Source organism: Synchiropus splendidus, chromosome 9 (assembly GCF_027744825.2).
Source record: "Synchiropus splendidus isolate RoL2022-P1 chromosome 9, RoL_Sspl_1.0, whole genome shotgun sequence".
NCBI lineage: Eukaryota > Metazoa > Chordata > Actinopteri > Syngnathiformes > Callionymidae > Synchiropus > Synchiropus splendidus.
In genome coordinates this window covers 9,511,880-9,537,114 of record NC_071342.1, presented here as the reverse complement: position 1 = coordinate 9,537,114, position 25,235 = coordinate 9,511,880, and the positions used below count along the sequence as shown (strand labels likewise).

The following is a 25,235-nucleotide window of genomic DNA, read 5'->3' as shown; positions in this document are numbered from 1 at the left end:
GTCTAGTAGTTCAGTGAAAGCTCAAATTAAAGCACTTTTTGAAAGCACTTTTCACTACATGTGCAACACCTTTATCAACAAAAAGTGCTTTGGTCCAGTCCAGTTGTGATCCTCAGGTCAAGTAAACGTACAATGAACGTGCTTTGTGAATACATGCTTTCCTCCTAAATAACACTGAGCACAAAGACAAACTGAATTGTAACATTTTTTTTATTTTGAAGGTAAACATTTTATTCAAAAATAAATTACCAGGGATATTCTTAAAAGGTAGACAGACGTCTCCAACCAGCTCGACAATCAAGACTCCTTTCTTACTGTACAACTGTGAAATAGTGATGAAAACAAAGCAGCGCCATCAACTGGTTGTCTAAAAAAATGTATACAAAGTTTATTTAAATATTGAACACGACTTACAAGCCTGATTGGTAGCGTTTGCACACACACACACACAGAGACGACACAGGAGTAAAGCACGCAGAGATGAAATCGATGCAGGGGAGGTGAAATATCCTTAAAAATATCTCGCTCTTGGGACGACAGAGACGTGACTATAGAGATAAATATGATTCTTCTAACTTAATCACATGGAATAGATGTGAGCCAAATTCTTTCTGCTTGAAGTGAAGACGAAGTAAATCCAATATGCAGTGTTCCAGTCACTAAAAACAGTCTCGACCAGAAAAGCAACCGCTAAACTTCTCTCATATCAATAGAAATATCTGCTCAGTGAACTATAGATGGAGCTGAGGGGTTATTTGATCTTATAAAATTACATCAACACCGACAGGTTTCGCCCCAAAAAAGTATTTTTTAAAAACCCGGAAGCGCGCAAAAGCAAGAGACCCAGTGCGAAAACTAATCTGACTACCTTAACCGATCCGCGCCGACACCGTAGATCCTAAACATGCAGAGAACTACTCTACGGTCACGGTCACAAATCAACATGTCTGCCCTCAGCGTTGACGCCAGGCGCTAGCTAAGCATTAGGCCCGCATATTCAAGATAACAGCAAGTCTGTCGGTTGCCCTGTTGAAATGCATGCTTGTGAAAGCAGGAATTAATTCAAACTTTAAGAGTGAATATTTCAAAAGTTGAAAGTGCTGTTTGATTCAGGCTAGGACCATAAGACTGATGATGAGGAGGAGAAAACGTTTACAGTGATCCAAGCTTTGTACATCAGGTCTATTAGAATAGTTCCGCGTACACCATGCTACATCGTATATAACCACTGAAATAAACCAGAAACATCGGCTGAGAAGTTCCACTAAGCAAAACACACAGGGGAGGTCCTGAGCTTGCTCGGTGTGACATCTCCACATTGTTGGGGGAAAAAAAAAGAACACCAGAAACTGATGAGCACCGCAAGTTATCAGAAGTCTGACTTATTTGTGCGGAGAAGAAACAAGCCATAAAGAAAAAGCAGACAAACAATTAAGTGCTCACAAAGTTTGCTTCTACGATCAATAATTATCCCTGAACTACATGTGAATGTGGCACGCAGGAGAGAGGAAAAAAAACAATAAAACTCTTTAAAGTTTTGGCCAAAAAAAGCTGACGCCGAGCTCAAAGAGTTTCTACTCCGAGGCACCACCGGGCGATACAGAAGCAGAACATGCCACTGAGGAGGATGATGAGGGGGGTATAAAGGGAGGAGTCAGCTTTGGTGTTGAACTATTTCCACAGTTCTAGTTGTTCACACGTGGAGCAGGAGGAAGATGAAGATGGAAGGTCAGTGAGTCTTTAACTTTGTATTCTGCGAGCTTTGTTCCGTCAAACTGGCCTTCAGCGAGTTGACCACTGTCTGCCGGACGTTGTCTTCCATATACCGTTCACTGAGTGGCTTGAGAAGCTGCGAGAGGGAAAAGAAACTCGAGTCAGACAAAGCTCAGAGTCGTGCAAGAGAAGAGGGAGAACGAAAAGGATTCACGGAGCTGAAAATCAAAACATACAAATCCAAAACACAAGCAGGGTTCAAACTGAAAACTGGGAAAACGTTTCAAAATTCACCAAGGTTTGTTTGGGCCGGCGGTTCTTGAGATCCTGAGATTTTTGGGGATCAATTTGAAATGTAAAAAGTTTTGTGGTTTGTTTAGAAAAGTGTTAGTGGCAGGAAGTGAAAGAGTGGCTCAGTTTCTTTTCTTGTAGTTGTTGTTGAGAGGAGAGAACGCTCGCAGGCCCGGGAGCGACGGGAGCAGGGACAGGGGCAGAGCCAGGCGGCCTCGGACCGGCTCCAGAAGTTTGGACAACACCTGGGAGCACAACGGCAGAGTTAACATGGACGCAGGGGGGGAGCAGCCGAGGATGAGGGGGAGAAGCATTAAAGAAGTAGAGAATGAGGACGAGAGGGTGGGTGAGCCTGAATGTAGAGGAGAAGGTAAGGATGAATTAGGAAGAGTGGAGAAGACAAAACTGGATGAGAATGAATGAGGAGCAGGACGAGGGCTGAGGATGAATGTGAAGGAGGAGAAGAAGAATTATCAAAGGGGAGGGGCAGGGGTGAGGATGAATAGAGAAGTGGGGATGATGGCAGTGAGGACAAATGAGGAGGAAGAAGAAAAAGAGGAATGAATGAGTGAGCTGTGCAGGGTAAGGAGGTGAGCAGAGGTTGATAAATGAGGAGTGAGAGGACAAAGGTGAAGATGAGGAGAAAGATGTAAAGCATGAAGTGAAACAAAAGCAGCAGATCACAGGGCCGTGCTGCCAGTGGGATTTTCAATCTTGCTGACACCCAGTGAACGACGAGAGACGAGAAGAAGATGCGGTGAGGAGAGTGAAAGAAGACGAGGAGTGGCTTTTTCCATTTGATGAAGAATTGCAAGAAGAGTGAGCGAAAGATGTCAAGCATTAGAGGTGGAGAAGAAGACATGTTTGGTGCATAAGGATGAGGACGAAAAGCAGGCGATGATGGACTGAAGGATGACGCATGAAGGTTCATAACAGGGGCGATGAGAGAGCGACGAAGGAGCTCTCACCTTCCTGATCGACTTCTGTCGAGCAACAGAGGGAGACAAAAGCAGGAGGATGACATCATTGGAATTTGTGACAAATCCCAAACAATCCCAAACCTCAGCAGATACATAACATCACGGCAGAGTGAGGCCTCACAGGATGGATGAGACCACGACATGAAATGCTGAGGCTCAATTGTGAAATGAGGTCACGAGACCAGGAATGATAAACCACAGAACGAACGCAAAAGCAGCAGACGGACTTTACACATGTGGATAAAAGGTCAGAAGTAATCCTCGAGCGGGCGACACCCACCTGTTCCCAGAGCGTCTCAGCCACCAAGTCGATCATCGTTCCAACCTCGCGGAATTCTCCGGAGTACTTCACGTAAGCCCAGGTGCAGAGCGACAGCAGTGCTAGCCCCATCACCAGGTTAGCCAGCGCCGCCAGAGTGCTGAGCCCGATGAAGCCCGTGATGCCGGACAGCACGTAGGTGACAAACATCACGGCGAAGAGTGTCGCTGGCGTGCGAGCGGCATAGAAGATGTTTTTTCCATCGTTGTGTTTGCAGAAGTTGGCGAACGCTTCGTCCAGCTCCGCTTCCAGCTGGTTCTGATAGCGCTGGCAGAACTCTTCCCCGCCCATCTTCTTCACCGAGCGGAAGTAGCGCACAGAGTGCTCGCGGAACTCGCCGTGGCATCGCTCCAGGTCAGAGGGGGCGATGTAGGGCTTGTCTCCTCCACAGACCTGAAGACGAAAACAGGTCAGGCACAAGCGGACGCTGAGTGGAGACAGAGTCCCGGGTTGTGGGTCAGAACCTGCTCCATGCTTTTGCTGTACATGTCTTTGGCTCCTGCAACTGCAGTCAGGTTGTTGGCTTCGGCTGTTGCCTGCAGACAGAGAGATCACAGTTAGACGGAGGAGCATGAGAAAAACTGCAATCAGAACGAAAACAAACCTGTAACATGGACTTTGGATGAGGAAGCTCCTCCCCCTGGTAGATCTTGATGTAAGCCTGTAAACATCAATAACATGTAACGCCTTGAAAGATGGGAAAGTGTGTGGATATTGTGTGTATATGTACCAGCAATCAAATTCATGGCATTGTTGTGCAGCCTGCCCATTTATTCAGGAGACAAATGTCATAACATTTTAGGCACTCCTTTGGTTTGACTGGACCACAGATCTGAATCCAGGAAATACTCACAGTCACAACTGTCAGGAAGGTGGCACTAAATATGGTAACTCGCCACAGGCTTTTAGCTAGGAGGGTGTCTGGACGTCCTCAGACCAGGCGGGCTCCTAGCTCAAAGCCTGACTAGCCAGCTAACTCTCTAGAACACTGCGGGAGCGTAGGTGGTGAAGACCCAGCATACGTGCTTATTTCATTTTGTGTCAAAAATGTCAAACTTTTTACTGGTTGATGTGACTTTAAGTTAACAGTGAACAGCCACAAGATGGCGCTGTTTGTCAAGTTATTTAACGCATGTTTGTTGTCTGGAGTCATTTATGTTCTGACTCTCAAGGAATCGACAGCACTACCGTACGAATGTGGAGCACGCTGAATCATGGAACTACTAGTTTGACATAAGAATTACATATTCACTCTCTGACCTTGAAGTACTCCACCAGATCTCTGCAGGTGACTTTGCTCCCTCCGATTTCCTTCACCACCAGCTGCTCAGGCGCCAGCAGGAGAGGAACCAGTCGAGACAGCTCCCGTTTAAAATCCCCGTCAATATCTGTGTCACAAGAAACAGCGGAATCCTGACTTTCCAGAGGAGCGGCTCGCTTCTGCTCAGCATATTTGAGCCATCACTCATTGCTGCGATGGTAATTAGAAAGTCTGTTTACACACCTCTAAGTCTGCCGTCAAAGTACGGGTTGGTCGACACCTTGAGGCCCGGATGAGGCAACAGGAAGCAGCCGATGTTGGAGAAGCAGGAGTGAATGTGCTTCCTCACATTCTGCAGCTCCTCGTGCTGGTTCTGTTTGACCTGTTGGTAGAGGAAAATTTGATGCTGCAACTGTTCAACCACCAACTTTGATACCATTTAAGGGCACTGTCTCACCTGCAGTCTTTTTTCTAAAAATGCATTTCCTCCGTCAAGTCCATAGTCGTGTTCGTAGGGGTAACTCCAGTCCCGGATAAGAAACATCAGCGACTATGATAAAGTCACAAGAAGGGATAATTGACATTATAGGCCTTATAATTTTGATGTTTTTAAATTGAGATGAAAAAATCTTTAAATACCTGAAAAGGTTTCGAATAGATTTCTTCCATTGCAAGTCGGCCGTATTCTGTAAAGAGCTGTGTCAGAAGGGAACTTCATTAGAAACACGACATCATTGATGCTGGACGTTAATTTTGTATGACTCCGTTTTACACACTGAAGTCATTGTTCAGGTACTGTCAAGCAGGTCAATCATTTTTTTCAAATGAATTCTTCTCCATCTGTCTCCATTTCCAGTCACAGGTTGCCACTGCAGGCTAGCCTACCCAACCTCATCTTGTCCCCCTCCCCGGTCAATCACTTTTAAATTCAGAAATTAGTGGCATAAGATGCTTGACTGTATGACTTTGCTGTTTAAACTGATGAACAGATAAAGAAAATATAGTTCTTTAAAAGGAAAGACAAGCACCTGCAAATGCTGAAGGTCATCCTCCTGAACATTCTGGGAGAGATTGTACACCTGAAAAGACACACACAATGAATGGTGAGAAATTGCACAGTTCTATTTTTGACAGGCGCCGAGCTTTCTGGGTCTCACCTGCACCGAGCTAGTCATGGTGCTGAGAGCGAAAACTGTGGCGCAGTCCTTGATGGTGGACTGGCTGTCAAATGCTCCCTGGGTGTCTACCAAGAGAACAGCCACCTACAGAAAACAGGAGAATCAGTAAAGATGGCATTGATATTTTCAGACAGGCTGTGCACCAGCAAGTGATCGCTCTCAAAAGATTCTAGGGGGATTCATCCCGGTCAGACCCCCTTTAAATAGGGAAACTTGGGTTCAGTTTTGTATGGGTACATTATTTTTTTTTAACAATTCTGCTGAAAATTATTTGATTACAGCAGCTGCACTGAATTATTTTCTCATTGTCGTCCCCCCCACCCCCCTTCAAGAAAAGACAAACTTGCAACCTTCTTCCTGTGAGTCAGCAGCCATCAGCTAAAAGGTTTGATCTGCCCCCTGACAACAATCCTCATTTATGAATCATTGATATCATCAAGAACACTCGACTATTCAGCACAAGTGATGTCAAACACTTGACAAACTCAAATGTCAAAAAGCTAGCTAGAGTAGTCACCTGACTGCCGTCTGGCTTGTCGACCACAAAGACTTCGCTCCAGACTTGGATTCCTGTGGTTTCCCTCTCACAGCCTCCTCTCCAGGTGAAGCCTGTCAGAGGCTCGTCGTCGCCTCCCATCCAGTCCTCATTTTGTTGCTGAAAACAGACCAGAGATTTCAGTTTTGAATAGCCACAAGTCAAACACTGTATAGGAGTATGACAGCATTAATCAATTGATGTACAGTAGTGGCCTGACAACATGAAGGAAGAGCAGAAACACACAAAACAGCAAAGGCAAATCAGTATTGGCCCAGTGTTTGTCAAGTGGCGGCCATTTACGCGAGCGTGTATGTCATAATGACAATAATTAGGACCAGTAAACACATTAGATAAATTACGCTCCTGATTCACATCTCTGGTTTCTCGGATCTAAACACAAATTTTGCACCAAAAAATCAATGAGACAAGGGTGGAGAAAATAAAGGGAAAATAGTGGAGGACCTTGTCATACATTCATGGACATTGATTTTTATTTATAATTTTTAACCAGAACAAGGCCAGATTTTCAAATGTTCATTCTCATCGAGCGACTATACTTTTGTCACAATGGGCCGCTCAAAACGAAATTAAACTCTCCTTATAAATATCATTAACTATTAAGTAATAATCATCATGCGCTCCAGCTTAAAAACTCCACTAGTATCTTTGAGCTCAGCTCATATTTTGCTGCAGACATGTAACATCACTGTTCAATCAATCCTGTCGCACTCAAGAGCATTTCATATTACACAATCAATACTTGTGATGTCCCAACACATAAATATTGTTTGTAGGTTAAAACCAGCAGCACAATGACCTCTGTCCGAGTTCCCAATCTAAAGACTGCCAGATCACTAATATAGAAGCTAAACTACCCGCCACCAGCAAATGACTTCCAGTGATTTACAAGTCAAAGTATGAGACACTTGATTCCAGGAACCTTCCACAAGTTGAATCATCTCCTGGCATGCTGCAATGGTGTCTACATAAAAATGTCACAAACATCCACATCGATTTATATTGTAACAACGAAGCAACTTGCGTTTTACACACTCTGGAAGGAAATAAACAAATGAAGTTCATTTTAGATTAATAAAAACTTGGACAACAAGGATATTTGTTTGTTTTTCTGGAGGGCATTTGTGTGATATGTGTATGTGTGTGTGTGAGTGTGTGTGAGTGTGTGTGAGAGGGAAAGACAAGTGCATGAAAGGGGATACTGTCCTGTCTGCTGTGGTGTCCAGCTGCTGCTCAAGGACCAATTTTTCTTATTTGCATCTGACCATGTCAAACAGCTGAAGTGTCTACGTCTATGACAGGGGACATGTAAACAGACCATTACGTTTAAAAGACTTTGTGTCATTTTTATAAACAATTACTTTGTGATACAGTGTTTTGATGTTGGGATTCATGTTTAATCCACTTTTAATGTGGATGTATATGTTGGGAACTCGCTGGGAACCTCATGATAAACATTGAAAGCACATTGTTCAAAATTTTTAATTCAAGGAATGTCGAGCTAAACATTACCAGGTGTCATGACAGGGGAATATTTACCAACATCTCAGCACGCCAGAACAACATTAGCCTTTCACCTCCTCAAATTATGGCATTATTATGCTCGTCATCCGCCCCACCCTCACTCCTTCCCAATCGCAACTACACACAGGTGATGGTTGTGTTGTCATTTTATCCACCTACAGAACTGATTTATTGGCCTGTAGAGGCCACCCAGCAGTGTCACCGCAGTATACTGGCTCTAAATTGTAAACTCTGCATACTAAACACTACTAGTTATGACGGAAGAATGTGAAGATGAGGATTTCAGTAAAAGCCCAATGGACTCCTCACGGACTGTGGATTTGATTTCTATAGGAGGGCAACCACCTCACTTTGAAACTTTGGGAGGCTGGTTCTAATTCAAGCTGAATATATAATCATACAGTTAAGCAGTCAGACGGTACATGCTGCAGGCCAAAATAAATGAAGTTATCAAGCTCACAAACCAGACTGCGTGACCTAGCTAGTCCTCAGGCACTGAAAAAGCTTGAGCACAGGAATGGCAGCTCATACCAGAGTTCTTGCAAACAGATCCTCACAGGAAACAGGAAATTACCTGATTGTGCATGTAGCGGAGCATGAAGTCCAGCAGGAAGGACTTCCCCTTGCGAAAGGCTCCAGCCACAGACACAACCACCACGTCCAGGTCTTTGACGTGATCCTGCAGCAGAATCTTTTCCAGCGCCACAGCATCCAGCTCAAAACTGTGCTCGTCCTCATTTGCCAGGAGGATCTGAATGGGCCGGGCCTCTTCTTCTGCTGCTGCTGCTGCTGCTTCAGCCTGGAAACACGTATTTCAGATCAATCAATCACGACTTTCAGCGCCACAGAGAGTCTGAGTGATTTACACCGCCGTCGTTGCTGACTTTTAAGAAATCGAAAAGGCGCAGAAACTCTGCAGCAGAGGAGGAATTTTAACGTCTGAATCACTCACTACACACGGCAACACAATAGTACTCATTTGTCACGCAGATCTAGATCTGAGTTGTTGAGCTATCACATAATGTAGTCCCTTCTTTCTATATAATATTCTTTCTATATATTTTGTACTATTCTCTGACTAACTATTTCTGCACAAGAGGATCAATTAAGAGCAACAAAAATGACTAGCTCTTCTGTCAATCAATCAACTGAGATGCACCATTTGGTTGTGGACTTATGTTGTTAAATATGTCTAAGATTCTGTTTGTTTCTGTATGATTTACTGAGGCTGGATTTTATAAATGAAATGTACACATTGGGCATTTCAAGGCATCTGTTCTGAAGAGGCAGACAGCTGCCTTTGTCATACCGCTAAAATGAATACGTTTCATATTTCACAGCTCCAAAGGGCTTAAAAATCAGACGGAGAGAAAGGCAACAGAGCACATTGGTTTACTTGTTTTCAGTAGATTTGGATCTTTGAATTTCACTAGGATTCGTAACCCTTTCATGCCCTTCAAATTATAGTTATTTAGCCTCCTTGTCCCACAATAGCACACTTTTTCGGTAAAAAGATGCGCATATAAATGCTTTGTGTCCTGAGTTACAGCATTTGGATATGTTACCCTTTTAAAAACCAGTAGACTAGTCAAAATTTAGTTCTCATGAAATATGTTTTTTTAAGTGTTGATTTATAGCCATTTTGATGTTGCCACTGGCTGAACATAAATTCAAAGAGAAGCTCACCTCTTCCTGAAACTTTCCATCTGACGAGGAGCTGATGTTGGCATCAGTGGTCCAGTCTGAAGTCATCTTCGTGGGCAAAAATTCATCATCCAGGTCATCCGGCCTGGTTAACGAAGGCCTCTGCTTATGACGAAAAACAGGGATATCCTCCACTCCAGTCGAGTCTTTCGAGAGCAGGACAAAAGAAGAATAAAAGTTAGATAAGAGTGAACTGTGTCACTGGGAGAACTGTGACTACCTAGCTACGTTACAGTCCTTTTCTTGAAGAAAAGGCTCATTGTTTGTTATTATAAGATTAGCCATGCACCAGCGAGTGGCAGCTTTAGCACCCTACATGGGTCTTTCATACATTCTTTGGCGAGTTATGTACCGTTATCCACAGAGGTGTCACCATGTAGGTCATGCACAAAAATACCCATGTGCTGAAAAAGCCAACTGCCCCAAATATAGTCACAGGAAAGATGGGGCTTTTCACATTTTCAAGTCTCAGTGAACCTCTTCACTTGAAGTCTGACACACATTAACAGGCAGTTTCTTCCTTTTGGTAAACATACCAGGAGCAGTTTCAGATAGTTTGCCTTAAACTTGCATTATTTAAATGTGTTTACAAGCCACAGCAGCCAAAAATGAAGAACCCAGACTATTGGAACTTAAGTGTTGGCAAAGCAACGAGACAACCATAATAATAACAATGAAACAACAAAAAAGCCATTTTTAAAGAATTATAGGAACAGGTGCAACATCATTTCCATTTTAATGCTTATTAGAAAGTAGATACTCAAAGTGCTTCAGTCACATGTTCACCATTCATAATAAGGATGCAAGTAACCAAGTGTACCTATGCAGAGTTATAGTCAGAGCAGATGCTAGGTTCATAGGTTTTTCATTTAAGCATGTGACTTCACAGGCTTGCACCCTTCAGGTTACAGCAGCTTTCACACCAGATGAAGCCACAAAATGGGAAGTCCTGGAAGTTGTTTCATTACAGCACCAATGAAGGCGATCAAAGAAGGTTCGCTCAGTTGGCTCATGGTAACATTAACAAGACAGTAGACAAACCTTCAAGCCTTAAAACATCTGGTAAATTGTTAACACCTTCTCGCTGAAGAAAAACACTTGTTTGAAATTGCGAACAACAGACACCAGGTTTCATTATAGAGCAGAAGAATGCAATAAAATAATTTATAACTTGTGCTTTTGGAGTGGAGAGAAAAAGAATATCGGGGCTCAAAGTTCAAGTGTCTGAATTATTGAGTTTTTTGTGAATTATACTTCTGCTTTGCATTGGAAGATTTATGGACAATACCCCAACTCTCGATGAAAGCTTCATATGCTTGGCATACTAAGGCTAATAACTACTCCCCAATCTCGTTTTCCTTTTATTGTCTTTGAAGCCGTTTATGAAAGCCTGCTTTTAAAGCACATCCTATATAAGATGGTCTCCTGAACCTTCTTATACTTACATTTGTATATTGTTGTTTAAACTTAACACAGCTGAATGAAAGTAAAGCAGCTGGTCCTGTTTATTTTTCCTAGTTTTTTTTTGATTGGTTAAAATGTGCACTAAGACACTAAGCAGAAAGGAGGGGCACGTATTGCTATAGCATATGAACAGGAGTCTACAGAGGGGGGCTACATGCTGGTAAGGTGAAGAAGACGAGTGGAAAAAAATCAACACTATAGTCTGTACACATTGTAGTGTCATAGACTGTGCAAAGGCACAGTGTTGACAATACAAATTAACAGGTATAGAGCAGGTTCAAAAACTAGTGAGAACAAAAAGCTGTTGTGAGTCATAGTGGACTTGACATCTTACACAAAAACAAATGTGTATTTATTTAGCATGTCTTTTAATGGAAAAAAAAAGCAAAATATTTATAAAAAGTTTTTAATTTCCAAGTCTCACTCCTTGACTGATCAGTGCTAGTTTGAAATGCACCAAATGCTTTAAGTATGTTAATGCTCCTAAGCTATAGAAATATGTGCACAGGATGGCGTGTGCACCTTCAACTCCAATGACTGCTTTCTAGTTAGTAGTTTATCTAACAGGGAGCTTTGATTTGATAATATAGTACCTTAAAAACACTGATCCAAAATTACACATCTGTCTAATTTGTGTAACTCGTCCAGACTCAAACTTTTGTCCACAGCTGCAGGCCAGTTATAGGGCCATTGTGTAAAGTTCTTGTTTATATGGGACAACAATCAAGAGGACAATCTGATAGTTCCTCAACAAAGAGACGCACTTCACAGTCCGACATGTTTCCTGAGTGTGTTGCAGAGCAGGATGCGGATTGTGCTAACAGTGCTACCTCAACACTAGCAGCCCAATAAAGACACGGGGATTGCTGCCATTGTTGAGGCCGGGCTACACACAAAGATACTATTTTGCTTGGACAGCGTGGAGTCTCAAACACTGCTGAATCTATTCACGAATGCCAGACCACAACGAAACACACAAGTGAGAAACCATTAGCCATTATCTCCTCTTGTAACTTCATTCTTGGTTGATGAAGTTGCTGATGCACTTGGGCAAAAATGAGGGCAGAACTAAAATTAGATTGCTGACTTTTTATGTTATACTGATATGGTGAGCAGCTGTGCAAGTCATGTCAGACGTTTACCTGGAGAAAAGGCAAAAGCAGAAACATATAATACAAATATGCATGCTTTTGGTAAACAAAGTGAAAAATAGAACAGCTACAAGACGCCTACATTTGGAACACCACAGGCACAATTTGGCCCACAGTTCCCTGGACTCATGCACTGCATCAGAGGCAAACTTTGATAAGGTCATGGTCCAGTTAACTCAAACAGCTGCACAAATATAGCTAGACTCGTATGCAAAACATGATACATTATAGACACTTTGAATGCAAGGCTGTGCAAATTAAACCTGCATTTCCAGTTACCCCAAAAAACAACTGGATTTCTTGCTGGAACCTTGTGAATTTACAAAAAAAAAAAAGTAAACATCAGCAGGAAAATGTTGTAGACAGTAGATGTGCTCAAACAAACACTAATGATCTGGAATAAATATAACAGCAACACTGAGGATCATTCCCAGTTAGTATCAAGCAGCTTTCCAACAATGTGCCTGTGCACAATCGGAATTTGTGACATATATTTTCTCTAATAATGATTCTTATGATGTAACTTTCTAACGGTTGGTTTTGCGTTTCATTTTGGAAGCCATAGCAGCATTTTTATGATGGTACTCCTTATCTGGAATCATTATACTAGCATGAAAATACATTTCCTTGACTCATTGTGCAGAAAAAAAACAAATCCAATGATGTAACATGATTTCTAAGTTTAATAATTATTTATTCAGGAATGAATATTGAAGAAAGCCTTAAATGCTAGAGTAAATCTCAGAGGGGACATATGGTATAGGCACAAGTAATTGGCATTCAGAATTGGAATAGGTAAGTGCTGTTGGACAATTTGATGCATTACTGGCTGAGATAACCGAAATGACAACATTCATCATATTTTTTTTGGTCCATATCGCCAATCGCTACTTTCCTATATATAAAAAAAAAAATTAACTATGATCGCACACACTGGTGTCAGCTGTCAAACTCCACAGAGCGGGTCTGCCGTGTGTTTATCGTGTTTTTTATTTTATTGTTTATTTTATTTTATTATTTATTATTATTATTTATTTATTTTATTATTTTATTGATGGAGAATTCTCATCGCAGGGATTGTTTTTGGCTGTATATCGTCTACGATAAGTTGTTGCCCATAATTTAAAGAATAAAATATAGGGAGAAAGACATAGCATAATAAGCTAAATCGGCGATAAGTCATCTGGCATTGTAAATAGGATACCAGGCAAAAGGAGAAGAGGAGGGAAGATTGATGTTCATGGATGGTGAGGAGGACAGTTGTGACCAGGGAGGATGCAGAAGATTAGTGAAGGTGGAAGAGGCTCACTTGCAGTGTGTTGTGAATAAAATGAATGAATCATATGTCAAATAATAACATGATAAATACATAATTGAAGGGACTAAACGACAAGCTGGCATCAGCTACTTGGAAACAAACCAAGGAGAGTAAATGTTAAATTGCACTCATAATGAATTAACACGAGTTTATCAACAGAGATCAAAGTGCAGAATATTCAGAACAAGCCTGTATCTGCAATAGATAAGAGACACGCAGCAAAATGAAAACTTACAGTTGGTTTGAGTGTGGCATTTAGAGTGACAATTCAAATTTTGAGACAGTAAATATGACAACTCTAAAGTCAATGCGCTGAAAAACAAAGATCTGGTCTAAAGATGCCATTCTTGTACCTCCAAACAATCAGACTGTGGAATCTAACTGGTTCTTTGCAATGGTACACTGGATAACAATGCTCATATCTGTTCCTGCTTTAAGACGTTCACGTTTTATTTTTGCTCTCTCATATGCTTATGTTGTATGTTAATGTTTACATGTGAATCCAGTGCCAACGTTCTTGGTTTTTTTTTTAAACATAAAAAGCCCAAAACACTTCAGGATAAATATCATATACGCAATTATATTTGTCCATACAACGACATAAGCAGCTTATTTATATAGATATGTTGACTGAACACACTAATAATAGGACATGTAAAAATATCCCACTCGTTAGTAGACACGGGATTATGATTAGGCAATACTAATAGTGTCCAGGATGCCCGGTAGTAGGCGACATAAATTACTATTTTTCTTTTAAAGGAGCTCCAAGGATGGACCGAGGGGCAGCCTCGTCTTCGGGCCAGGTGAAAGGGACGGCGAGGGTTAGTGTGACGACAGGTGTCGCCGGGATAACAGAGCCTTTTTAGCCCAAGGGTAGTATTTACAGAGGATTTCAGACCCATATAGCAGGTAAGACGTCCTCTGGTGAGTTGAGACCAAGCTTCTCGGTGGTTAGCGAGGGGAAACAACAGAGTGTTGACGGTGCAGTCGAGAAAGACCCCGCGGGGTAGACAGAAAACACTGGCTAACGGGAGAGCCCGAGTTTATCTCTGACAAAGACAACACTCTTAAACTATGCGTCGCTTAGCACTTAATTGGTTAACTATTCAACGATTTGAGGAGCTAAACGTGTTCGTCGTGAATAACCACTGTAAACGTTTACCTTCAACTCGGCGTTTGCAGTTGGACTCGAAGAGATTTCTGCTCCTCAGCCCGCTCACCTCCGCCATCTTGGACTACTGGATTCAAACGTGTGTGTGACGTCACTATGGCTTCTCTTCTGCTGAAGTTCAAAACTCCAAAACGGACCAAACAAGAATTGAGTCCGACTGCTTCCAATGAACATTTGGAGAATTGTTTTTATTTGTTGGCGATGTTAACATAGAGGTACAAAGTTGCTGGCTTGTTTGTTTGTCATTACTTTTTTTTTTTGTTATCACTTATTATTAATCAGAACTAACATGGCGAATAATATGGAAACTGTTTTAGTCAAACCAGATGAAAATGTGATGGAAACTATGATGAAACTATGGAAACATTTGTCATTTCCCTACAAATTATGGGAATCTTTCTAGTTCATGTATATATGGGCGGGGCTAGTGTAATCTTACAGCTGATTGGTCAGCAATAATGTCACGCAAATATAAACAGTTGGTCTCATTAGACGCTAATATTATGCACAGACTCTGCTTTAGATAGACAGATGAATAAATCGAAAGATAAGCGTTGACACAGTTAAAATCCTGATAACATTATTGTAACTTAGTTGCATACAATTACCCTCCATGCACAGGCTATTATGTGACAGATGAAGGCATTTTTGTTTTGTTTTCACTGCTTGTGCTGAACTCATGTTTTTCTATCGGTGAAGTTATATAGACTAACCACTCCAGTCATTTCTCCTGATGTGCATCTCCACAGCAGGATGGCGTGTGATTTCCAGCATACTATTACCTTGTCCATCATGGCAGAGGAAACATGTTCTGATGGCTGATAATGCGTTCTGTACCCTCCATACTCACATGCTGATATGTTTTCCTCACAACAGGATGTCCTTTTCTGCTGACTAATCTTAACTGTGTCCATATAGCAATTCCATTATTGCAGAACGTATCGAAGCAACCTTTTATGACGAATCTGAATTGGATTAAAAACATTTAGGGTTTATGTATTTTTACATATCACATAAATTATGAATATGATGTTGCCGTAGATTCATCTGTGTCTGGGCGAGGGGCGTTGTTTTGTCTCTTCATGATACATCATAAATGTCCTTGGCACGTGTGAGTTATTTATTCATGTGAAGAGGGACATGCTGGGAGCACATCCCTTGTCTGAAAAAAGAGCCGACGAACAAAGCCATGTTCTCTAAATTGATGGCTGAAATCTTATGATAGAATTCCCAGCAATAAATGACATCATGCTCACAACAGCCAGAATCCTCTTTTTCCACTCACTCTCTTCTATTCTCCTGCAGCGTGATAAAATATTTACAAACTGAAGTGGTCTTCCTCCCACTGACAGAGCTTTCTACTATAAAATCTCTCCTTATGACAAATGCTGTTTCTTCATGTGAGTTGTTTCAAATTAATATTTTGCAACTCCGTCATGTGTTTTGGAATAGGCTCACTTTAATCGACTGGTTCCTGTTGAGCAGTAGGTTCAGTCCACCAACAAAGATGCCGCACTTCTTCAAGACTTACACAAGAGATTCGTAAGCCATGTGCTGTGCCTCCATGGGATGAGCTTTTTTTCAAATTTGGGACTGTTGAGCATTGCAAAAAAAAAAGTGAAGGTTTATGAGTTATAATTTGCATAAAGCTAAGTAGATGGATGCATGTTGCCATGAAAATCCATGCAAAAGTAACAAAAGATGGACAAAAATTAATTCACAAACTCAATGGGAATAAATGAATGTGTGGTCATAAACATTTAGTCCAATTTTTAAAAAGCAGAGCATCAAGGAAAAGCATTAAAACCTGTGCATCTCTGTATAAGAGGAATTACAAACATGGGAGCTATTTAAAAAAAAAGAGTGGAAATTAAATCATATATGCCTAAAGGACAGGCCAAAACAATAATATAAGTATAAGTATATGAGTATGTAAAGTATGAAAATACTGAGGTTAGCATGCAAAATTAAACAGAAGTCAAATATAGTTTTACAGAACAAAAGAAAAGTGCCATTGGTAAAAATAAGTTTTATTATTCATGATCAAATGACAATCTTTTGTTGGGTTTCCCCACATGTCCAAGTTAAGAAAGGATCTGGAGTTGTGGATTAGTGGTGAGGTCAGGACTGCAGACTGCTACTGTACCCTGCTTTACACTTCCTATTATTGTTTAAGGTGTGTCATTGAGTGTAGTTGAGCACTTTTGTCTCCTATGTATTCTCACCAGTCTTTTCAAAAGTGGGGATGTCAGCAATGTCACGTAGACTCAATGTTGTCAGCATCTTTACCGTGTTCATCAGAACAGTTGGACTTGTATAATGCCACTGAAGTTGTGTCGCGTCAAGTGTGAAGGGTGGAAGTTAGTTTAACACTTTTTACATGCTTCTTTGCCTTCCTCTTCTCACAGCCATGTGAGCACTTGACCGCCTGCTACTGTACACAGATACACGCGGGGAGGTGGATAATGTGTGACAACAAAATGCTCCCAAGAAAGGTCATACTATTGTATCATTTTGTGGTTGATATTGTATCCTGAACTAACAGTATTAAAAGAAAGCTTCTTTGTCTATTGGTGTAAAAGCATTTCAGTTAGTTTATTCATTCAGTTCAGTTGTAAAACTTTGTGTAAAGTGTATACAAGTTGCCCTTTGCCTGACCTTATGTGGTCATCATAGAGACACAGTTAAAGTATGAAACTGATCATTGCAACATGTTTCTAACTGATAACCTGAAGCCCAGGATTTGGACATTTGCATGTTCATTCGTCAATATTTATTTAATTCTAATTTTAACTAAAGTTTTATGAGTTTATTACTTTTCTCTCTTACAATTTATTTATTTTCACTACCACTTTTCATCAACAGACCTTCAGTTTATTTTTCAATAAATTTGTAAAACTATAATATATGTGTGTACAAAACATGCACACACACACACACACACACACACACACACACACACACACACACACACACACACACACACACACACACACACACACACACACACACACACACACACACACACACACACACACACACACACACACACACACGTCAACATTTAACCCATTTTCTGATGTGTGATCACAATTTTGGTGTCTGTATTTTTAAAAAATGTTCTATATTATATATATTTTTTATGATATGCTACAATTTCTGATGCTATTTGGTTGGACAGCAAGCCTTGGAGATTGAATTGCTCACTCCTGGTCTATTCTGTGCCACAATTTGCTTTCACTTAACTCTAATATTTTCACTTTGTGAGCAAAAGGTGTGTTCAGGTCCCTAGCCTTGGTCTGGTTTGTTTGCAGAGGACTTTTCTCTGTGTATTCTCAAGAGAGCTTTGTTTAGAGAAAGCACTCACAGCCATTATTGCAGGTTAATAGTTTAAAGTGACCCGAGCTGCTCGTGAAACAAAATGGCTTATTTACATTCATGGGAAGATAAAGGCAGCGACAAGGTCTAGGCAAATACAAGTCATGAATTCACAGGTGGCCTTGAACAACCCTTCAAAGGTTTCAGCTCACAGTCTTATGTTGGATCACAGTTGGCTCTGTGGGACATCCCTAAATATCTATTGCTACATCCAGGGATTAAATATGACTTAAGGATGCAGTGGGTGTTCAGACCCCCCCAAGACGTTTCACCAAAGGCCATTTACTTTCTCTCCATTTATTATTGACATGTGTAAAAATAAGAAGTCATAAGCGTATCGTGCAGTATTAGGGATTTTCTACTTCCTCCTGGTGACAATTTAGTGCACTTGACTTGCTCCTGCAATCACTGTCTCCACGAAGATCATCAGACTGTGAAGGAATCTCTTTATGTAATCAAATGTTTTTTTTAGAGAGCAAGAGAGAGAGTGAGAGCATGCAAGCGTGTTAATCTACTGTATGCCCCTGTTCTATTCTTAGCCACAGTCCCATTTGGCCAACAGAAATGTGAGAGACACACGTGATGATAAATTTAGAGGGAGGGTCAGAGAACAGCGAGAGATGGGCACTCCAGATGTGTTTTTGCAGGTGTTTTATTGCAGCTGTGAGTCGCAGGCTGCTCTCTTACGTCAACAAACAGCCAGAATAATTATGACGCCCAAACTGTTAGTTGGCATCATTATACGACAGAACATTACCCTGCAAAACACACATGACTGTAGGATATAGTATTGTATAGTGTATCCTGCTACTGCTGCACACCACTTATGTAGAATGGCCAACATTTGAATAGAATTCATGGTTTTTCAAGAACCCTTTCTTAACCCAACCAGTTCAGTAATAGTTGTAATAATGAAGACACATTTTGCTTATGGATGATCAACTTTCAAGCCACTGAAATTCATTATAGTCGACACAACAGTGGACAAAAACAATGCAAAAAATGCATCTTGAGGTGGCTCCAGCTATTTAGGGATCGTCAGAGAACAGATTTGAATTGCGTCACTGTTGACCAGGAGTGTGGCATTATGCAGATGCAGCGAAATATTAAAAACAAATAAATGGCTCCCCCTTGTGTCAAAATATTAACATTACAACAGCTTTCCCATTTCCCACAAATTTAGATTTTAACCTTACGTTTTCTCTAAATAAGTCATCGTATTTTTTACCTGCGTTTTTATGTATTTTCTTTATGAATTTGATTTTTGTTTTATGCACCAGCTACTAATCTGTTATTTTTGCAGTATCGTAACAAAAGATTGCTTCATGGATTCTATTGTTGTAATTCCCCTTTTCTCCACAAAGAGACAGTATAGACCAACAAGATCACAATGGACGCGCAAGCGTTCAAGTTGCGGTTCTTCGCTTCAACTTTCCAAATACAAGTAGTCTGAGTACACACTAGATATTAACTATTATTGATAAACGGGTAGGAGGTTTGATTAAAAAAAGCAATAAAATAAAATCATTTTGCAAAATACGAAATGAATTAACTGAAAAATATTTAACAGAAAACCATCGCTGTAAAGTTGCAAGAGAACAGATCGATGATAATTAAAATAAATAAATAAAAATATCACGAGTCGTAACAAATGTGAAGTGATCTTCTTTTTAAACAAAGAAACATCCTGTGCCGTTTTATATTTCATCGTGATGCTCGAGAGCCTCTAACAACAGCTAAAGCGCTTGTTAAAAGACTTTGTGGACGCAGGTAGTGAAGACGACTCCAGACACGATGAGTAACTTCCCAACAGGTGGCATTTTACATCATACTGACAACTCCGGAGCAATAAATTACATTTAATGACGTTTGTTTTCTTCCTCATACTGTTGTGTTTGGATTATTACATACATTAAGCTCAGCTAACTGTTTTTGTGATCCATTTCTCAAAATAATGAGTTTAGGTAACTTTTTAATGCTATCAGACATGATGGATTTGGACATTATCATAACTGTAGTAATTGTCGAGTGCAAATGTGTGGAGTTGATATATATGAGGGTAGAATTTCGATAAATGCTAAAATATGTTCCACCTTTGCGAGCAGGGAGTGAGAAAAATTAAAGGAATTTTAAGGAGGCGTATTGATGAACTATCCAGCAGATGTTCTGCAGTTGGGCTGCAGGATAGTGTGAGAACATTAAATATGAAAGCAGTTAGTCAAAGAACTGTCATCGGCATTAACCTAAGGGTATCGGCCTGTTAATATTAAGCTACCGGCACTACCCCTGCAACATAACAAGCTCAGCACCATGGCTTGAGCGTTCATATATGGAAAATCCATGTACACATAATCTATTTATCTCAATATTTTAAAACTTATTTTATAAATCCTCCTCCTGCTCTTATACACAGTTGTCATGCTCTCTCTTGCTTGAACATAGTCGAGGGATTTGTGATGTGACATATTCACATAAACACAATATTCCAGATGGTCACATGTGTGAACTCATTGCTGAGATAAGTTGCTCATTGTGATAGTACTATATAATATAGATAATCCATTATATGCCATATGTAGTAATAATCTGGACACTGACAAACTTCATCACCCCAAATATATACGATTAAAATACACAAAAAATGTGAACTTCAACAAGGTGAGGTGCGTGGCACAAATGGTTGCACTACAATATGGGAGTGAGGGATGTGACTTGTTTGGGGCGTCATGTTCATTGGACATCTGAGGTACCAAAGGCTTGGCGTATGCAGAGTGGGACAATTTATCAAGAAGAAGACAAAGTGGAATGGAAAAGAAGTAGCAGTTGCTTGCAATTCTAAACTGTGTGGCACAGAACGTCCCGTCTACCAGGAGCGGGAAATTATCTCGTGTTCATATATTAATGTCATCCAGCTGGCAAACTAGCTAAGAGTAGTGAGCAGTTTCTGTGATGATAATGTCAAAGCAATGCTTGGATGAAACAATTAACCAAACATATCTATTTCTGATCAGTGGACTGGTACCAGACAAAAAGATTTAGACCCATCACCAGCCTACTCTTTAATGTGACTTGAGTGGCAGCGAGAAGTTGTTGCCACCGGAAACCCTTGCTTGTGTGCTTGTGTGAATGTACCGTCATACTTCAGCACGTATAATGCACACTTTCATCGGATTAAATACGGTATATAGATCTAAACAGTAAGAAGATCCAAAAAGCACTTCATACACTGAAAGAATGGCTTGCTAGATCCAGTTAAAAATAAATAAATAAATAAGTAATGATCCCATGTACAAATAGTGAAATTTAAAGACACTAAATACTGAAACTAACTAAAACTGATAAACTAAATGTGGATAAGTACTTGTCTAGCATATTAGTAGTATGTAAATAAATGTACTTGTTGTAGATTTAATACTTCTATTATTTAATTTACCATCTAGTTCATAGCTCCATTGCCAAAGTGAGACGAGGCCATTCAAGCTGGCTAAACTGTTGGTTTCATTCTAAAAGTATTTCAGTGCAAACCACTGTACTCCATCATTTTGTCTCCAACTGCCTGTACGTTCACATTCCACGGGTGAATCATTAGCGTCGTGGCCAGGTCGTCATGGCGACCGATTGTCCAGCATCGTGTCACACACACCTTCACAGCTGGTCGTCCCTTCACGCCCAGTCGCTTGGTCGTCATGACGTTCCCCTTCACGAGCACAAGAGTGTCGTGCACTGGAGGAGAAGACGTTACTGTCACCACTTACTCACCAACTCTATAGTCTTCAAACATTCATGAAGGAGACATTAAAAGTTGTTGATCCAAGGGTAATTGTTGTGCTTGTTAATGAGTGAGGACAACAACACAAAGAGCTATAAAACATGTTAATTCAATGTGTTTATACTTCACTATTCTACACAAAGCAAATAAAATAAATGGTGTAAACATGAATATTCTGTAAATCAGAGTCATTAATCGATTTGTTCAATTATTATTGTTTCATTTTATATGTAGAAATATATCTTATTTGACAAAATCTTATTGTACGTATATGACTTAACTGATACAATAGTTTTGCTGACGTTTCAAACGATGCTGAGTAAAATGTGAGCATGGAAAATGTATAACTGTCTCATGCAATTCACTTCAGAACAATACCGTTAGTCACTTATCTAAAGTCTAATCTACATTGTTGTCACCGACACTAACCGTCGGTACACCAGGGTCTCTGAAGGGTCCTGCTGTCTCCAGGGCTGCGGGCCCTCAGGGGCAGGAGTGTGAAAGGGAAAGCCAGAGAGGGGGAGTCTGAGGCCGGGTTGTCCAGTGGACCAGCAGGGGCTCTCATCACTCTCTCCACACTTCTGCTGTCAGCACTTTTGTCTCAGCAACATTGCTCCATCCCAAGCCTCTGCCTCCCAGGTAACTCTGCCGCTGAGCTGGTGCTGCTGCTGGCGGGGGAGACATGACTGGGGGGATGGAGACGGGGGCTCAGCATCGCCGCAATGTGTGCTCAAGATGTGAACCTGCAAAACTGTATGAATAGAAGATGACAAGAAATGAACAGAGAGCAGAATGAAGACTAGAAAAGGCAGTGAAGCTGTCAGGACCGGGCACTGGCGTGGTTTGATCTCTTGCCAAAAACATGACTTCGGTTGTGTAAATCAACAAAACAAGTCTGAAGAGGCAGCTAAATCCTGATTTTAATATTGGCTTTACTCTGTTTAGAAACTATTCAGTGGCTCTAAATAACAAACTGAACTGGAGCTTTGAAAACACCTCAACCATAACATTATGACCACCAGCAACCACTATTGAAAAAACCAAAACCTTTTACCTCAGCGTCAGCAGCTATTAAAGTAGACATTGATGAATTTTAATAAAAGCATAACATCAATGCATTATCTATATACGGACAAAACAGCAAAACTAAATGCACATTTGTGACATTTATTATGATTTTCCTAATGTTCAAGTACCGGCCCCTCTTGTACTAAAAGACTGCTGAAGAAATAAGTATGTTTAGAAGAGTGTTGGTGCCAACAAACCATATTATTAATTCTGCATCAAACACTTTAAACCTAACAATATAATTTGTTAGAATTATGATGACTGGTACAATTACAGTATATATATTTTTATATTCTAATTGACTCAAATTCCATCCAGTTAAAAGTGTTAATAAGCTTCTTCACTTTCAAGGATGAGTGAAAAACAGTGGTTTTGTCCATCCAAATCACCAAAGCAGCTAAAATTTAAAAAGCAGACTTCATTGTGTTCTGACTTAAATGACATTTAAATCAATTTAAACCCAAATCCCAACAGAAAATCAACCTGTTATTTCGTTCTTGAAAGCTTGTGTCAGCAGGCTCTAGTGAAACTGGAGTCACCGCCAGTCCTCCCTCAGACTTTTCGGATGTATATTGATAGATAACTATAGTATATTCTGGCTCAGCCTGTGGAAGTACAAAGGTTGGTCACTGTGTATCTCTATATCATCATGCACGGACACCTATTAATACTGAACAAAACTCTGAGCCAAACAAATATATTTCATGTCACCAGTAATGATTACTGCATTACTTGTTTGTGAATGTGGGTCCTTGAACTGCTTAAGTGGTTTAGTCCTGCTGCTAATGCCACTCAGCAAGAAGGTCGTAAGTTCGATCTCAGCTTGTGTAAACATTTGGAGTGACACCGAGTCCTTTTAGTAATGAGTCAAGTCACAGTGAAAAAAAAATGTGTAGAGGATAACTGAATGTTCTGTCAATTGGCGTCAGTGGTTTACTGAGTTAGGATGGCAGTCTGTCCAGGGTGTCCCCAGCCTCTCACCTCAGTAACTCAGATAGCTTCCCAGCGTTATGTTTAAGGAATAAGTGCAGGAAAAATGGATGAAATGAATGTGAGACACTTTTAAACCTGCATTTCCATTTGCTTTCAGTGATGCATTTCACCCCGCGAGCTTTTAAAAGTTTGCGCTGTATTCATCGTGGCAGAATTTCATCTGTTTCACTTCACACCCATCATGTATTTTAACAACACGGTGTGTACCAGTTTCTCACACACCTTTTTCCATTTGCCTCCAAATACGATCCAAATTCTGTTTACCCCCTGGTGTCACTGCAGAGACAACTTAATACACAAACATGTTGAGAACTACTGGAGTCACGCTGGGTTTTTTAAATGTTCCTTCTCATTCTTATAAGCTTCTGGCCGTGCAATTATCTTTACTCCTCGCCTGGCAAATTTGCAATAGCACCGAAATACCACTGCTCACTTTATTTCACTGTTGTCAGTTGGAAGTCCTCAGCAGCAACGATGCATAAATATACATGTTTGGTCATTCAGGTTGGGAGACACATATTAACTATTAATAAACTAATTATTGACTTATTGACAGTTAATATTTAATATTTACAGTATTGTTTAGAGTATTGTTCTTTGACTACACCAAGGTAATATGTAGTCAGCCTTAACAAGACACGAATCAATACTTTATAATGAATAATTACTGGCTAATATGCCGTGAGTACACATATGTATAAGCAGTTTATTTAAGGTGATAAGTGCGCCTAATCTAAAGTGTGACCCAGTCTTCAGACAAAAAAAAAAAGAGTCTCAATTTCAATTCCAAGAGTGGAGGTTAGATTGTTCCAACATCACCTCAAACAAATTTTAAAAAAAGTTTCCCCTCAAAACAAACACCATTTGACCAAGAGCAATTAATACAATGAAGGTATTTGCTAATAAAGTTTAATCTGTCACTTTGCTGGCACTGGACTTTCTCTGCGTCTTCACCTGCAGCATGAGAAGCTGCAGAAGAAAGTGAGCGTCTCTCCACCTCCTATTCACTTCTTCGGGTGGGACCCAGCTTTGTACGCCGTCAAAAGACCTGAGCAAAGAAACATGAGCCTTAGTTGTTGTGCTTTATCAAGAGGATAAAGGCGTGATGGGCATCAATTTAGAATGCCTTTATTCTAGTACAAAGTGTGACAGACTGACGGAGAGATAATTGGCAGAGGGCTGAGGAGGACATGATAAAAGAGGAGGATGATGGAGAGATGAGGAGGAGTGGGAACAGAGATGGAGCAGCGTTTTATCAAGCAGTTATGGATTGTGCGGATTGGAGCGAGAGCAGATTTACGCTGCGCTTTGTAATGGTAAATGTTCTGTATGTTTCCTGAATCCTCCAGAGCCTCATTACCGCCGTGATTTATCCAGCCATCGGAAAGTTTCCT

At 40.6% G+C, this 25,235-nt stretch overlaps 1 protein-coding gene across 6 annotated transcripts; it reads right to left on the bottom strand.

Annotated features, from left to right (window-relative positions):
* Positions 1-212: 212 nt before the first annotated feature.
* Positions 213-14,706, bottom strand: atl2 (atlastin GTPase 2). 6 transcript variants are annotated; one of them, XR_008415820.1, is made up of 16 exons: positions 14,625-14,706; positions 9,509-9,672; positions 8,397-8,621; positions 6,260-6,397; positions 5,722-5,826; positions 5,593-5,643; positions 5,204-5,260; positions 5,022-5,114; positions 4,808-4,946; positions 4,564-4,691; positions 3,908-3,964; positions 3,768-3,839; positions 3,265-3,696; positions 2,973-2,987; positions 2,008-2,249; positions 213-1,849 (listed from the first exon to the last, which is right to left on the bottom strand). XR_008415820.1 is itself a non-coding variant. In XM_053875526.1 (15 exons), the coding sequence occupies exons 1-15, from the start codon at positions 14,689-14,691 to the stop codon at positions 1,730-1,732; spliced, it is 1,863 nt and encodes a 620-aa protein (XP_053731501.1). In that variant the 5' UTR covers positions 14,692-14,706; the 3' UTR covers positions 215-1,729. The 6 variants fall into 6 exon arrangements, 5 of the variants coding, with proteins under 5 accessions (XP_053731501.1, XP_053731502.1, XP_053731500.1 ...); XM_053875526.1 differs by lacking the exon at positions 2,008-2,249 and having other exon boundaries at positions 215-1,849; XM_053875525.1 differs by lacking the exon at positions 213-1,849 and having other exon boundaries at positions 1,859-2,249.
* Between the last annotated feature and the right edge of the window lie 10,529 nt (positions 14,707-25,235).

Bases quoted from the DNA above. Each gene is read 5' to 3' on its own strand.
- atl2 (XM_053875524.1), bottom strand. From the start codon at position 14,691: ATGGCGGAGGTGAGCGGGCTGAGGAGCAGAAATCTCTTCGAGTCCAAC. The intron at 8,622-9,508 runs GTGAGCTTCTCT...ACGTGTTTCCAG, and splicing joins ATGGAAAGTTTCAGGAAGAG to GCTGAAGCAGCAGCAGCAGC. The intron at 3,697-3,767 runs GTTCTGACCCAC...TTTCGTCTTCAG, and splicing joins ACAGCAAAAGCATGGAGCAG to GTCTGTGGAGGAGACAAGCC.